This window comes from Clytia hemisphaerica, unplaced genomic scaffold (assembly GCF_902728285.1).
Source record: "Clytia hemisphaerica strain Z4C2 unplaced genomic scaffold, Clytia hemisphaerica genome assembly, whole genome shotgun sequence".
Lineage (NCBI taxonomy): Eukaryota > Metazoa > Cnidaria > Hydrozoa > Leptothecata > Clytiidae > Clytia > Clytia hemisphaerica.
This window is the reverse complement of record NW_027104076.1, coordinates 603,554-619,694: the sequence shown is the minus strand read 5'-3', so window position 1 is coordinate 619,694 and position 16,141 is coordinate 603,554. Positions and strand designations below refer to the sequence as shown.

The window sequence follows — 16,141 nt, the reverse complement described above, 5'->3', positions numbered from 1 at the left end:
AGCCCGATTTTTGAGAAAAAATTTATTTGGGCAAATTTGGGCCAAAAACTACCTAAAAATAGGGTTTTTTGGACTTTGTGCAAAATCCTGTCATTACTTTTTTCTGATTTTTTGTACAAAGATGGAGGGCAAGATTCTCTAAAGAATGGCTGAAGTGGTTTTTCCCGGAAATTTCTTATTCGCCTTAAAAAAGGGATTTTCGTATTTTGGGGGAAATTCCCTTTAACCAAATAAGAAAATATAGCTTTTCTCAATGTTGACTCGTTATTTTTTTCTGATTTTTTGCACAATGATGCAAGATGGCAATGCCTAAAATGTGTCGGAGCCCGATTTTCGAAAAAAAATATATTTTGGCAAATTTGGGCCAAAAACTGCCTAAAAATAGGGTTTTTTGGACTTTGTGCAAAATCCTGTCATTAATTTTTTCCGAATTTTTGTACAAAGATGGAGGGCAAGATTCTCTAAAGAATGGCTGAAGTGGTTTTTCCCGGAAAATTCTTATTCGCCTTAAAAAACAGATTTTCGTATTTTGGGGAAATTCCCTTTAACCAAATAAGAAAATATAGCTTTTCTCAAAGTTGACTCGTTATTTTTTTCTGATTTTTTGCACAATGATGCAAAATGGCAATGCCTAAAATGTGACGGAGCCCGATTTTCGACAAAAAATATTTGGGCAAATTTGGGCCAAAAACTACCTAAAAATAGGGTTTTTTGAACTTTGTGCAAAATCCTGTCATTACTTTTTTCTGATTTTTTGTACAAAGATGGAGGGCAAGATTCTCTAAAGAATGGCTGAAGTTTTTTTTCCTGGAAAATTCTTATTTGCCTTAAAAGACGGATTTTCGTATTTTGGGGAAATTCCCTTTAACCAAATAAGAAAATATAGCTTTTCTCAATGTTGACTCATAATTTTTTTCTGATTTTTTGCACAATGATGCAAAATGACAATGCCCAAAATGTGACGGTGTCAGATTTTTAAGGAAAATTTTTTTGGGCAAATTTGGGCCAAAAACAGCTTAAAAGGTTTTTTGGGTCTGAATGGTTTAAGTGATTTTCGTATTTGGGGACATTCCTTTTTACCATTTTACATTATTCAACACACAAGCTTTTTTTTTCCATTCTGAATTTTTGTACAATTATTGTCACTTTTTTCTTATTTTCATCTGATGTTAATCATTAGGTAGGTCCATTCAGCATGTTGCTTGTTTTTCTTATAACCTTTTTAATTTATTCTGGAAATACAGTAGTATTAAATAACGCGCTTTTCTTTTAACAATATTTAGAAATTATACTAGACTGGAGTCGTTTATAATGCGTGTAATATTAATAATACCAATACTAATAATAATAATACGGGATTTAGTTTGTATAAACTAAAATTGTTCTTTTTATTACTTTTTGCTTTATTTCTACTATGTAGGAATTAGTCGTCTAGCTTGCTAGACTAAAATTTTACCTGTGTTTCTTCGTAGTTAATGTAAATATGGATCTCCTTATGATTTGATTAAGATATTTCCAAATAATCAATAATGATGTGACAACATACTATGGATGGTTCAAAAAGAACTGGTCATACTTAATTCATTAAGCTTTATTTTTATTCATACACACTAAACAATTTCCCTTTGAAAAATTTCAAAGGTTATCATGCATGGTTTGGACAAAATCCGACTTTCTTTCTCCATCTGACAGAATTTCAAACTTAAAAAGACTGTATTTGTGTATTTGATAACGGAACTTGTTTTAGTATCTTTATTACCGCAGCATTTTTTGACTTTTTTTTTCAATTTTTCTTTAGTATGTGTAGAAATGATTGAAAAAGGCAGAAGAAATAAAGAAAAATTGACAACCCCACCTGAAAAATGTCACCCCCGCCTACATAAGGCTACCCCACCCTTAATTTCTCATCAACCCAACCCCGACTTTTTTTTTTATTTGAAAAATGCTCAACCCCCTCCCCCTGAATCTATGGGGGGTACACACTGTGATCTTGTCTGTACACAGACCCAGTGTAATTTCAAAATTCATTGCCGTAGAAGCGAAAAACTTGAGATACACTCTGGTACAGAGTAACTATAACTCAGACCGATGTTTACTTGAAAAATGTTTTTTTTTCCTTATTTCACCAGCTTTGGAAGAAGATTCCACTGATATCAAACATCAACGAATCGGAAACCACTACCCCCGCCAGCCTTACCAATGATTTCAATTTCTGGTTGAAGTTGATTATTCCACCGACCATCAAGAAATCACACATGATCACTGCGCTTAAGGTAAAACGTTTTTGAAATCTATAGAAATGTAGCGAGCACCTCACTAAAAACTGGGATTTTTCATCTCGTTTTAATTGTGTAAAAAAAACGCGGGAGACGTCTAGTATAGGCTAATAGACATAAAGAGATTTAAGAAATATTTCATTTGTACGGCTGATGGTTACCGTAAGGCATGAAGCTTGAAGTAAAATGTGTACTTTTTTTCTAGATTCGAAATTTTTTTCTAATTTTTGAATTCGGTCACACTGTTAAGGTTAGGAAGCATTCTTTTAAATGATGTTCAGCAACATAGACATACATAAAGCGATTGTATGTTTTGTCTATTCATAAAATATAAAACATAAAGTGACCGCTCCCAACTACCACCTGCGTTCTGCACTGAAATTCGCTTACCTGGCTGAAGGGGAGAAATTGCCTGAAAGATTCGTCGCTTTTTCATTCACTGCAATTTTTCCTGCCGTCATGAATTGGTTATTCGTTAAAATTGACTATAGCCCAATTTTGAAATGTTTTGAATCGACTTAACACGTTCGCTGCCGACAACAAGTATCGTAGTAGAGGAGTCAAAATACCGTTAGTTCTTCAAGGAGCCATAACTTTTGATATAGAAACTTTTTTGCAATCTAATTTTCGTCGAATTTGCGATTTCTAAAAAAAGGCGAAAATGTTGATAGAATTTCACCAAATTGCACCGAAATGGACGAATTAACCCATTCACCATAATTTTGTTAAGCGTAATTTGTCCCTGTATTGCAAGCTTCTCTTATAGAACATAATATCAAAAAATTAAAAACAATCTAAGCTTCAAATTTCAGAAATTACTGATTTTAATAGATCTTAAAGCCGTACTTAGTCTTTCAAATTTATTGGGTCTTCAAAAAATACTTTTTTTAAAAAAGGTCTTCAATTATGAACATTTTGTTATCGAACATTTGTTATCAACCCATTCCAGAGTAAACATGTCAAAGTCCAAATGGCAATCCTCGATTTGCTGGATATCATCTTGAAACGTTGCATGGACATGAAACAACTACTTACCCAACACAAATGTAGTGAAGATGTTTTGGATTCGACAAAGAACAATTTGTTGCACGAACTACCAGAAGTCAACCATTTTGTGACGCTCAGACAAAACTTGATCCTAAGGAAGAACGGAAAAGAAGAAACAGCCAATGAAAAAACACCAGTATTGGAAGGTATGTAAAGCTAAGTACCCTGCTAACAATCAAAATTCAGCTCAACAATGAAATCAATTTGAGGTTTTCAGATGCTTTTTTAACCTTAAGTAGTGCAGAGTTCAGCTATTTTTTTCTCAAGTGCAGCTAATTTTAGCAATTATTTGCGTGAATTTCCGAGGTATAGGTGCACCTTGTCCGGACCAAAATTTATCAGGTGCGTTCTTCCAGTGCGGAACTTGGTATTTCTGAATTTTTCCTCGAGTGCAGCCTTGTCATACTTACATGACTGAAATCAGGATACTCGCCTTCCGCTCAGTACAATTAGTCTTGGAAAATTGTTTTTGTTTTTCTTGAATGGCTACACAGATTAGGGTACAGACTACCTAGAGGTTCGATGGATAGAGTTGATTGCCTAGTAATCTAGGACTTTTAGACAGTCTTTTGACTGTCTCACGGGGTGTACGGACAGCCAACTCGGCTATCTATGAACTGTATAAAACCTTGGAAAGAGTGGGAATTGTGGTGGTGACGCCTTTTACACTTGGCCCCACTCCTTAATTTATTAATCCATAAAAGCATGTAAGTCGTTCATTCTCGTTACCAGTTTTACCATACATGTTACGATATATATTTGCGTTGGTGAATGATTTAATTGGAAACAAGAAGCCCGTTGGGCGTGAAGGCCCAGCGAAAAGTAACGTGTTGAAAACGAGCGTGCAAAACAGCAAATGTATGACCATGTTGATCAAAGACAGGAAAAATATTTTCAAAGTCACCGCGGTACTTCTCTTGAATGGTCTCCATTCCAACCGGGTCTACAGGCGCAGGTTCACGGTTGAATACTCTCGGGTACCTAATAGCGGGGGGGGGGGGTTTGGAATAAGCGGGGGGAGGGTTGGAAAAAATCTCAAAACTTAATAAGCGGCGGGGGGTTTTAATAAAAATGTCCTAGGTGGAAAATTTCCATAAATTATGCGCGCCCATAGAAAAATATAAAAAATACCCGCAAATATATAGTGAGTGGGCGCTTTTTAACCAATTAGGTGCACTCACATATGCAGGGAGAAATATCCATGCAGGCATGTTAGTTGGACCAGACTGTAAACCAGAAAAATAATCTTTAAAAAACTAGACGGTGAAATAGTTTACAGTCTGCATATCCAGGCCAATAAAATTCATGTGGTTAATGTGAGTTAACAGTTTAATGTGACAGATCCAGAAATGATCATTTTCACTGTTCATGCGTGCGTTGCAACCATGAAAAATGTTTCAATATAGTTCAAATTTACCCATGAGCTGCATTTTCGTGTCCATTAACAAATTCCAGAATCAGTTTATACTTTTTAAACAATAAATAATTATGTGAGTCGAGTTTGAAAAATCAAGCCACCAATCGTTTAATGCGACAGATCCAGAACAGAAATGGCCATTTTATTTCACATCATCATCATTGCTCGACCGCAGTCGAGACCATTTTTGGAAAAGACCATTTTATTTAATATACGTAGAATCATGAAAAAGTCCCAATCTTGTTCAAATTTACACATTGAGCTGCATTTTAGTCTCCAATAACTTAATTCCATAATCAGCTTACTTGAAATAATTCTGTGTCGAGTTTGAAAAATCAAGCCACCAATCGTCAAACGAGACAGAACCAGAAATAACCATTTTCACGCGTAACATCATGGAAAAAGTTCCAATCTTGTTCGAATTTACACACGAGCTCCATTTTAGTGTCCATTACCAAATTCCAGAATCAGTTAACTTGTAATAATTATGTGTTGAGTTTGAAAATCATACCACGCACATGTCCCACCACTGACTGTTTGTAATTGCTTTGGTAAAACAGCGACATATCCAGAAGTGACTGTTTTCTTGTGTCGCATCAAGAAAAAAGTTCCAATCTTATTCAATTTTACACATCAGCTGCATTTCAGTTTATTTATTTCTATATCGGAAGCCATTATTTCCTAAAAATAAAATCTTTTTGAAAACAAGAAGCACTCAAGAAGCTAACAAATGAAGGTGATTTTTAGGTAGAATTTTCACTCATAAAACTTTATTAAAACTTGAGCAAAGACTGTAAGATATGACAGAATGTTGAAAAAGGTTTATAAAGAAAAATCATTACAAAATTTCTTTGGTTTGAAGTCTCTTGACCACTAAAGCAAAGAAAATGTTCAAGAAAGTATGAATCAACCTCCTCGCTTCGACCGCCATCTTGTTTTGTTTTGAAAATTGTTTTGAAGGAGCGCGGAATCAGAAAATATATCTTTTATAGCCAGTATCCGACTTTAGCAAGCTTTTCCCTCTCCAGACGGCAAAATTAAAAAGTGTGTTACTGGTTATAAGCGCCGTTTCTACCAAAACGGACGGACAGACAGCGGAAGGACGACGAGGACGGAAAGTTGCAAATGAAAGGCCCTATCGCTAGCGCTGGGCCAATTATGTTAAGGAAAACAAGAATCCACCTCATAATAATTTCCCTCTCCGCATTTAGATAAAGCCGTCCAAGCCACAGAAGAGGAGCGATTAAACCTACTCTTCTCGACAACCAAAATGTTATCGTACTACCAGCAAATTAAGAATAGTTGCATCACTGAGTCAGGCTACAATATTTGTAAATTGCTTCTGGAGGAAAGCATTATGGGTAATGATGGGATAGCAGAGACAGTGCTAGATGTGATGTTGCTTGAAGACGGTGATAACACACGGATGTGGTTGGAAAAGGTTTGTTTTTTGGTTGCTTATGTTTATTAAAAACCTTTCTATCTAGACTCCTAACTATTTTATTTTGATGTTTCTGGTTTTCGGTCTAGTTGGATTTCACGACCTCCTTTAGTAGTAAACCCAAACCTGTTTATACTCTACTCCTAATTATATTTTCCTTTTTGAAAGGGAGGGCGTGATTACCGATATTACCGATTAAACTTAAAAATTTGGAAGCTAAATTGTGTAGAGTTCAACCAGAGACACCGAATGATCACGAAACTCCTAACTAAAATTGTTGTGCACTTGATTATAGAGTAGAGACAACAACTTCCTCTTAAGTTCGCCTACCCTCGGAAATAATTGTGGTGATTGAATCTCAACATAGATACGTTCAATGCCGAACCATTTTTAGAAATTGAAAATTTAACCTCTTGAAATTTTATCGAAAGTTGGACTTTCAGAGGCTCTTGTGGTCTGAGTTTTTCAAATGCCTTCAAATACACGGTTTTCATGTCTCAGCTAAGCATGCGCATTACGGTCTTCGCGCCGATTCCTGTTTTCATAGTACGAAAAGGTAGGACCATTCGACGCAAAATTTCACTTCGATTTTAGAAAGAAAGATATGGCCCTGTGTTTTTGCTACGTAGATTTCAGAAATGCAATAAAAAAGTATCGAAAGATATGGCTCGGCATTTTTGCTACGAGTATACTCATAGTTGGCAGCGAACATGTTAAATTTCAATAGGAAACTTTCACTCTAATCTCGTGTTGTCAAATCATTTTCAGCATTTTTTTATTCTTACCTTATAGAAACTACCCGGCGGTGTGAACGTGATTCAATTAACCTTAGATATCATCGTGAAATTCCAACAAAATGACGACGTAGTTAAGAGAGGAAGACAATTACTTTTCAAGGTATAGCTAGTGTGAATTGCGGAATCTCTAATTGTTGACGGACGGGTTATTGCACTCATTCAGCTACACCGAAATTATGATCTTCAATTAGCTAGTTTTTTTAATCTTGATTCCAGAAAACTTGTCTTGATTACTCTCAAAAAACTAAGATAGAAAATTAAAAAGCAATCGACGTTTTTCTCTTTAGTGTTGAGAATCTCCGCTATCCGAAGGAGTAGATCCTGATCGAACTAGTTTTGTTTTAAAAATCCCAAGTGCTTTGATTTTTGTCCATATATACTCAGTGTTGGTCAGACCATACGAACCCTCGGGGAATAGACACGATAGTTACTATGATCAAGGTTTGCTCGCAACTATCTATAGTCTTCGTATGTACTATACTATTGTGTGGATTATTGGCTCTTATTTTGTTAAAGGATTTTGTTTTTACATAACTGTTCCCGTTTCATATCAGACACATATTTCGTATCAGGATAGTGTCTGCCTATTGTTATTATTACACTTTTCCTCTTTCTGACCAATCTTGCTCCACATCCGTGTCAATCCAATGTGAAAAAGCTTGTGACTTGAAATAGATGAGTAAGCAAACGATATCACTATTATTTAAAAACAAAACCTTTAAGGTCAAATTATACATTTACAACAACATGTACAAGTAAAATGTAAAACGGTATCGCTTTGAGTTCATATAATCACCGGTTAGAGAAATGGTTTTTCATCTTCTACAACTACACTATTTGATCTAGTAACATTATCAACATTTTTACTAATGATGAACTACTGATGGTAAATCTTTTCTCTATCTGTTCTTCCCATAGATTTTGAACGCTATCGAATGTCTACAAACCCATTCTGACGAAGTGGACATTTGGATATCAACTTTATTATCCATGAAAACTGGTGATGAAGAAGAAATAGAAAAAGGAAAGAAATGTCAAAATGAGATCAACCGCTTCTTCTCAAACGCTTTATTCAAACTACTCAATGATCCTTATAAACACCAACAAGAAGTCGACAATATTCTGAAAGGTTTGATTTTCATGCAGTCTCCCATTTCGAACTCGAACGGGATGTTTATTTTGTTCGGATTACAGAGAGATTCAAATTCTAGTCAAATACCTTGAGAGGATTTTCCGTAAATGAGGACATAGAAAAAGTAAACATTATAAAAAGGTTTGAATGAGGAAGAGTACATATATTCCTTTAATAGAGAGAGAGAAGCGATCAATCTGACTCTCTTTAATTCTATCTTCAAGGAACCGAGTCGAGATAAAACAGAATATCCGTCTAAGGGAGGGGTGATTTTTACTTCAAATTTTCAAAAAGGTTCGCATAATAGAGGTCTGAATTATGAGCTTATTATATTGCCCTTTGTAGTTTTACCCTTGTATTACCTTGAAATCTTTGACCATTTTTAGAATCAAGAAATATGGATGTTGAGGAGGGCGAGGAGAAGTAAGTCTCTATGTTATTATTAACTCTTCTTGAAACCTTTTTTACATCAGGCTGTCTACAAATTGTAGATCTTGATATCTTTGCAATTCTTTTTTTTTATGTGAAAATAGAAAAATATTCAAAGAGAGGTGCTGAGCGGTAAATAAGGTTATCCTAGCATCCCCTAACATTGAATTTGATAATGTTTTAAACAAATTTACCTCGGCATCATCTCAAGGTTTCTCTTCTTCGAGGTAAAGATTCGAAGTTCTACGTTATTTCAGCTTATTTGCTTGGTGAAATTTATTGCTTTTCTTGGTTTTCGTTTTAACTCTAAACGTTTCTCATATTCACGTTTTTCATTTTAGACCATTTACACCGATTGCAATGATCTTGGTTCGGATATTCAAAAAAACAAGTATGCAAAAATATGTTTTGAACTACAAAATTTTAGATATAAAAACTATTAGTTTTGATCTTATTCAATGTCTCACTGCCGAACATGCTGAAGGTACAGTAGCAGACCTGGTTTAGCGGTCGAAGACCTGAACTAAAAACCGAAGACTTGATCTTGATGCAGCGGTTGAATACATTTTTTAACGGCCGAAGACCTGAAGAAAATGAATTGTGGAAATTCGTTATAAATCTCAAAATTTTTATATGATGTTTCGATGGGAAATAGTATTGAAAAAAAACTAAGTTAAAAGATTAATTCCAATAAATCGTCTCGAACTACCCATCTTTCGTCTTCGATACCACTGCACTAACCACTGGACCTCTGCAAATGACACCTTGCCGAGTGGTTTGAGCTGATTTAACAGACCCTAACTTATCTATCAGGTCTTCGGCCGGTGACTTGCTAAATCAGGTGGTCGGCCGTTGATTCAGGTCTTCGGCCGCTAAATCAGGCCTGCGTCCGCTGACGGAAAAAAAATTTGCCGGTGCTCAAGGTCTTTTGTTCAATCCCTAGCCGGGTCGGTACCTACCCCGGCCTCTCTGTTTCAATGCTCAGCAGCTAAAGAGAAGGATCCAAGGTCAGTGGATCAATCCAGGGAGGATGAGTGCCCTCTGCTCATTTCGGGTAAATAGCTATGGAAAGAGGGACCTTTAGCACCCCCCCCCCGACTGCGGTCGCAAGACTTCTTTTAGTAATGCAGATGACCTGAAACTTCTCCTTAAGACTTCTTCAGTTTTGGTTTATGTTCTATTAAACTTCATTCTTTCAGCTGCGACTGATGTCTCATACGACTTCTTGAAGTTGGCTTGCAAACAAATTCTGTTTTGCCAGCAATCACCTCTACCGTTCACCAAGCTTCTTGTCAAAGAATGTGACGATGAAAAATATGGAGATTTACTGGCCTTCGCCAAACAATTACTGCATTGTTTAAAATTGAACGACTCTTTTGTTGATGAGGTATTGTTCTGATTCCATTAACAGTAACCTCATTAACTGTACACTTTTAAGATAGATCAATCGTCGCTTTAAGAATCTCATTTCAGTATATTAACCGCAGACTCAAGAACCCATATTCTCCTATTGTTGAAAATTATTACTGTTTTCAAAGGTCTTTTTTGGTTATATTTTTTTTCGAAACCAAAAGATGGCATATTATTTTACAACAACCACGCTCAACGCGTGTGGAAATGTAGCGTCTGAACATATTCGTGTTTCTGGACACATGTGCTTATCCTTGAACTTTTATTCTTTTCTAGTTGAATACCATCGTTACATCTGAAGATACAAGAACTGGTAATTTTTATGTATTACATTCCCATTTTTGAAAATTCTAAATTCCTCTTATGAGGAAGAATGCCGAAAGAATGCTCAACCCTTTGGACGGTTCGGTCACATACTATCAAACTTGTTTTGAAAACTTGAAATGGCAGAAAATCTGGTTATTTCCAGTCTAAATTCGATAAAAATGAATAAAGCTTCAATTTTTTTGTTCTTCCTTAGACTCATCAAACAACCTGGTCGACTTCATGCAGGATTCACTCCAACTCTCCTCACAGACAACAAACAAATCTGAATTCAAAAAGAAACTCAAAAGCCTCTTATCAGCTATAGACAACGACGAAACTTTCATAAACATTAATCAAACCACTCTATCCAATATTCTCTATTGTCTTGTCAAAATACTTTTCTACATTGAAGTCCCTTCAAAGAGTGTGGAAAACTTTTCAAAAGTATTAGAAATAATTGCAGATCAAATTGAGAGTGTTTTAACAACGCAAAATGAAAGTACTCAACAATTCTCGTCTATCCTAGTAAAGCTTTATAACGAAACATTATCCAGTCCTAACACGGAATCATGGCAGATCTTCTCAAGGAGGCTTTTAAAAGCTTGTCTGGCAGTTCTCCAAGATGGTCAAATCCTATCAGACATGTTGGATAAGATTCTCAATAACCTTAAGGACAAAAATATCGAGATATTGGAATCCATAGTACCTTCTCTCAACGAAGAATCGGTCACCAAAGTATTCAAAGTTCTGGTAGAAATGATATTCGCCACTGGTTTTAACAATCTCAAAACAGAGACGATTGAAATAGTGATTCGAATTTCGAATGTTTTACCAGCCAATAGGACAACGAGTTTCAAGCAGATTTTGAATGAAAAACAAATTACAGAACTTTTCAAGTATGCTGTTGAGGGTCAAAACCAGCTATTGGTTGAATTATGTTATAAATTGTATTTTCTATCACCAACTATGGCATTGGTCAATGATACCGATTCCCTACAACAACTAATGGCAACTAAACATCAAGCTTTCATGGAACTTCTGTTAAAAACGAACTTGCAATTTCGTCAGCTTTTCATTGCATGTATTGGGAAAAGCGATATTGTTATTAACGAACAATCCATTGATCTTTTAAGCCCATTATTGTACATCACTTTGAAATTGACAGTGGCCGAAGATTTGCCTGAAGACTTTAGTAAGTATTGTTACGTTTTCCAGGGGTTTTGCTTGGTTTTTGATAGGCTTGCGAATAAAAAAGATTCACTCCAGCGAATTCTAGATTCTAGGCCAGTGAATTCTTAGCAAACCTAGTGTATTGATAAGGTGGTGAACCAAATTTTAAGACCGGCAAATTGTAACTTCTTTCGTGCCTTGCACAGGCGAAAATGGCCGTTTTCTGGTCCTTAATAAAACCCCTGGTTTTTAAGAATTGACACGTGACATTACTCGTATCTCGGAAGAAATCTTCTACACGGTAGAGAAAATCATTAAGAGTTCTTCCTGAAGATACTCTCAAGCTGGGTCGAGGATTATTATCGTTGTGGTAATTTTCTAATCTGGAAAATTTAATAATCATCTTATTCTATTTAAAAAGATTGCTATCTGATAAATAACAAATAAATAAGTAAAGTTAACCCAGACACGTTTTAATTTCCAAAACCTTGAAATAATCATGAAAAACTAAATGTTTTTCTTTAGCTCCCAAGATGATCGTAGATACTTGGAATCATATCTTTTCTGCTGGCAGAAAAGTTCAATACCAAGACATTCGCTTGCTGGATGAAACAGCACATCTGCAATCAAACGAACGATTCAATCAAGTAGTGTTGCATTTGCTATCAAATCTCCAGAACAATGATGATATCAATGTTGTCAAAGCTGCTTTGGCGTTTATCAATGACCATCTCACCAAAACAGATGAATCTTTTCGAATTTACCTTGTTGGAGAGTTGATAACCAACTTCTTGCATTATAAAGATGACTCAAAGCTGCAGGAGATGTTTGCAGGTTCTCTGGTAAAGACACTTGAAAATTTCTCGTACAGTTTAACTTTGAAACGCAAATTCTCTTTGGTTGGTCATTGGAAGACTTTCGTCGTTGAAATCCTTAAGAAACACTTTACGAACACCAAGTATATGGATTTACTTTCCTCGGCAATTAAGAAGTTGTATGGTACATTTTCAAGCACCTTTGAAACGAAGACTGGCGTCTCACTGAAAGACCTCCATAACATGGTTGTATCACATTCCAAGTTTCTGGCTCTCCTCATTGATGAAGATAATCAACACGCTCCAATTAAAGGTACCATTTGTTTCTGCTCCTGCCACTTATTTGGCAATGTTTCGGGTATCTTCCATTAAAGTTTAGTTCGTGCCACTTACTTAATAATTTCGCCTCTTGGAACCCCTGGACAAAGAGATATATCAAAAGAATACAAAGTCACCCGTTAGTATTCTATGGGTTTCTTCAGGGAAAATTTCCACTCCGAGTAAGTTTTGAATAATGTTTCAAAGTGGCATAAAAAATCCAGCAAAGTAATCATAATTTCTACTAGGGTAGCTTTTTCAATCCTGTTAAAAGAATTCCAGAGGGGTGCCTGAAAGTGCCCAGAATTAGTGGAACTAGTATTTTTCGTTCAACAAAAGGTGTTGGACCTTCTCAACAGGAGGCACGATATTTCTGGAAAATCCTATTGTAAACCCAACAAATCCGGTACCAATATAAATAAAATTTTCCTAAACCATTTGCTCAGAAGATTCGATGAAAATTCAAACTTAATAAAAAGCAGATTCATTCCAAATTCTTCTATGTCTCTACACAACACTTTTTTTAGTCTAGCGTGCAAGACGACTAACTAATCCAGACGAAGTAGAAAATATGCGGGAAATAATAGAAAGGACAAATTGTAGTCTATGCAAACTGATATTATCCCGTAACAATTATCGTATTGTCATATAACATTCATATAGCTGTATTATACACTTATAAACGACTCAAGTCTGCACTTCAATATGGAAACGGAAACAAGCTAAATAAGTTTTCTTTTTTTAGATGCATTGGTTTCATTGCTGCTTTGTATCACCGAACAATGTTCAGATGTTTGTAATTTCTCCTTTTCTTCATTACTCTACATGGCGTACAGTGCTACTTTATCCAAAAGAGGTATATTATGAACGACGTAATATTTCATACGGAAATACGCAAAAAGGCCGGGGCGTTTGCCATTAGTTTGATTGTTTAAATTCCAAATTAGTGGCTAACACCCGGTCTTTTTTGGGTGCTTCCGTATAAAACATTACGTCATGAATATCATGAATAGTATTTATCCGACCACTATTCGAAACTTTACTCAAAATATGATTCAGTTGAACGCAAATTGAAGTAACAAAGTAGCCGTTTCAGAGTACTAGAGACTGAACCCACGTCTAGCCTCATAAAATTTCACAATCTTCGGGGGTACTAAATTACGCTGTACTATGCTATGGTATGCAATACTATTCTAAACGATACGACACGATACTATACATGATAACTTTATTAAGACAAATGTCAGAACATCAAACACACCTGTGCTTTTCCATTCAATAATACTATACTTTACTATTCTTGTAAAATGCAATGTATCCAAAGTTTACTTGACTTAGAATTTGCGACATGTGTACAATAATTGCATTTTACACCTTGCATCTTTCTCTAGATCAAAACATTCTAGCACTGTTGAAAATCTACGAAGTCAACGGCTGTATGAACCAATCACCTACCATGTGGGGTCAACAAGCCATTGAAGCATACAAAGAGAAAACGGACAGCAACGCTCTGGCGAAAGAGATTTCTTCGTACCGGATACTCTCGAAATTAGACGCTAAGAAAACCTTTAAGTCTGCCATAAAGTTTCCTGTACATTTGAAGTTGAATGTGAGTCACTATATTGATTAGAAGTATAGCTAGCACGTGTTAACTCTACTATTCGAATGCCTTGGTAACTCAAGCATTTTTGTTGTCACCGTCAAGATTTCCTTATATACACTTGAGTCTCCGGAACTCGAACCTCTTCTACTCGAATGGCTTCTTAACTCGAGCAAGTTTTCTTGTTCCTTCAGTTAACAACGCCTTATAGGTTACGCTATAAATCGAAATTTCTTAACTCGAACAGATTTTTGTGCCTTGCATGTTCATATTATGGAGACTCCACTCTATAAGAAAACCTCTATAATTCGAACTTCCTTACCCTGACCCGAATGTCTCCTTAACTCTTTTAGAAGGATTTTCTTTTCTTCTTGCTGTTCAAGTCATGAAGACACTACTGTACTAAAGGTTAATGGAATTGAGATCACTTTTGAAAAAGTTCATATTTTTTTCTCACAGGAGAATTATGCTTGTGGAGAGGAGGAAGAAGAGGAGCTTTACGACCCAAGGTTTTTGTTGATGTTGTTCTCATTCATCTTAAGACCAGGTATTTATTGTTACTATTTTATTATTTGAAATTTTTATTAAAAAAGCACTTCTGAAACCGCTAGAAGCTAGAGGACTTCCGATGATTGTCCCTTTAAAGCCACGCTCCAGTAATGACTTGTCTGATTTTTGAAAAGTTGTATTAATTTGTTGATTTTTTTGTCCAATCCTTTGTCTGGGTTTCATTTGGGTTTTGTGTTGGTTTTCGAATCTTAAATAAACTGAAATTCAACCTATTTGCTTGCACTTCCTGGTCAGGTAAATATTCTATTGACATTATTGGTTACAATGCGAAAGGTTGGAAGTTTGTTTCACCCTCCTCTACCTCCGGGTATGATCGCTTTACGAAAATAGATTCTTCGGGTCGCACTCAAACTGTGATTGTAGAAGTCTTTCTACATGGTTGGTGTATATGCGAATATCTGAAATTGAAACACTCTGTATTTATTTGACAGGCAATAATGTCGATTGTAAACATTTTCTCGAATCCAACTGTCTGGCAGTCACAATCGCCAGTTTGACGTCCCACGACATCAGCATTCGGAAGATCGGTTATGTGGTCATCGCACAGTACAATGAGTTCCTAGAAGGAGCACGCTTCCGAGAAAAAGCACAGGTATCAAATCTAGCGAATACTAATAGTAATAATTTTCTTCACTTTTTTCACAGGTATCGAAATTATTACTGTAAATAAGCCCTTGGACCAGCAAGGGTTGTGCTCAATAGGGCTATTTCATAAAAAAGTAAACGCTCTTCGAAAGAAAACCTGCAAAATCCAGCATTGCCAATATCTGTTTTGATTCGCAACAAAATTCTAGGTGTTGTCCTTCCAAAAATGATTCCCGGAGTCCCCGCAATTTATGGAGAAAGTCTCGTTAAATGGGAACAGCTCTGCGCACTTTTATTGCTCTATTCCTTATCAATAGACCTTTTTGCTAGTCAGGATGTCATGTTGAATAATTGAAAAACAAATGACAAAAGAAAACAATGACAAGAAAAAAGTTAATGCACAATTATGATAATTATGCATTAATGTGTCATTGTTTTAGTGCAGTCAGTTTGTTATGTCAATTCATCAGTTTCCCTTGATTGTCTTCATCATAGGTCGACTACATGATGATGCTGTTGAAACATTCCATTTTCGAAGAACACATGATGCTACCAAGTGTTTGGGCTGTTCTCGTCATCAGATACCTCTCCCTGCTCTCACATCCAGGTTGCTTTCTTCGGTTTTAAATAAATTTTCTTTGTATCTACAATGACTCCCTTACTCTTAAGATGACTCCCTTTCTCTTAAGATGACTTTCAAACGATATAGATGTGAATTTACAGGATACATACGTGAGAAGTTACTTTAGGGGTACTAACTTTCGTGAGCATATAAAGCAATAAATTTGAAATAAGTCAGGTTTTTATCTGTGTTTAACAAAAGTGTGT

General features: G+C 35.8%; 1 protein-coding gene across 3 annotated transcripts in view; it reads left to right on the top strand.

Moving 5' to 3' along the window:
* The window catches only part of LOC136812582 (nucleolar pre-ribosomal-associated protein 1-like), a 34,841-nt gene that overhangs the window by 15,347 nt on the left and 3,353 nt on the right, over window positions 1-16,141 (top strand). For all 3 annotated transcript variants that reach the window (XM_067069109.1, XM_067069110.1, XM_067069111.1), the window contains 16 exons: window positions 2,130-2,273; window positions 3,226-3,469; window positions 5,952-6,181; window positions 6,974-7,078; window positions 7,897-8,107; window positions 8,497-8,533; window positions 8,881-8,930; window positions 9,739-9,926; window positions 10,226-10,262; window positions 10,470-11,447; window positions 11,951-12,553; window positions 13,304-13,414; window positions 13,950-14,167; window positions 14,618-14,705; window positions 15,160-15,320; window positions 15,809-15,920. In XM_067069109.1, the coding sequence (XP_066925210.1) occupies window positions 2,130-2,273; window positions 3,226-3,469; window positions 5,952-6,181; window positions 6,974-7,078; window positions 7,897-8,107; window positions 8,497-8,533; window positions 8,881-8,930; window positions 9,739-9,926; window positions 10,226-10,262; window positions 10,470-11,447; window positions 11,951-12,553; window positions 13,304-13,414; window positions 13,950-14,167; window positions 14,618-14,705; window positions 15,160-15,320; window positions 15,809-15,920 (3,517 nt within the window). The remainder of the gene's footprint in view (window positions 1-2,129; window positions 2,274-3,225; window positions 3,470-5,951; window positions 6,182-6,973; window positions 7,079-7,896; window positions 8,108-8,496; window positions 8,534-8,880; window positions 8,931-9,738; window positions 9,927-10,225; window positions 10,263-10,469; window positions 11,448-11,950; window positions 12,554-13,303; window positions 13,415-13,949; window positions 14,168-14,617; window positions 14,706-15,159; window positions 15,321-15,808; window positions 15,921-16,141) is intronic.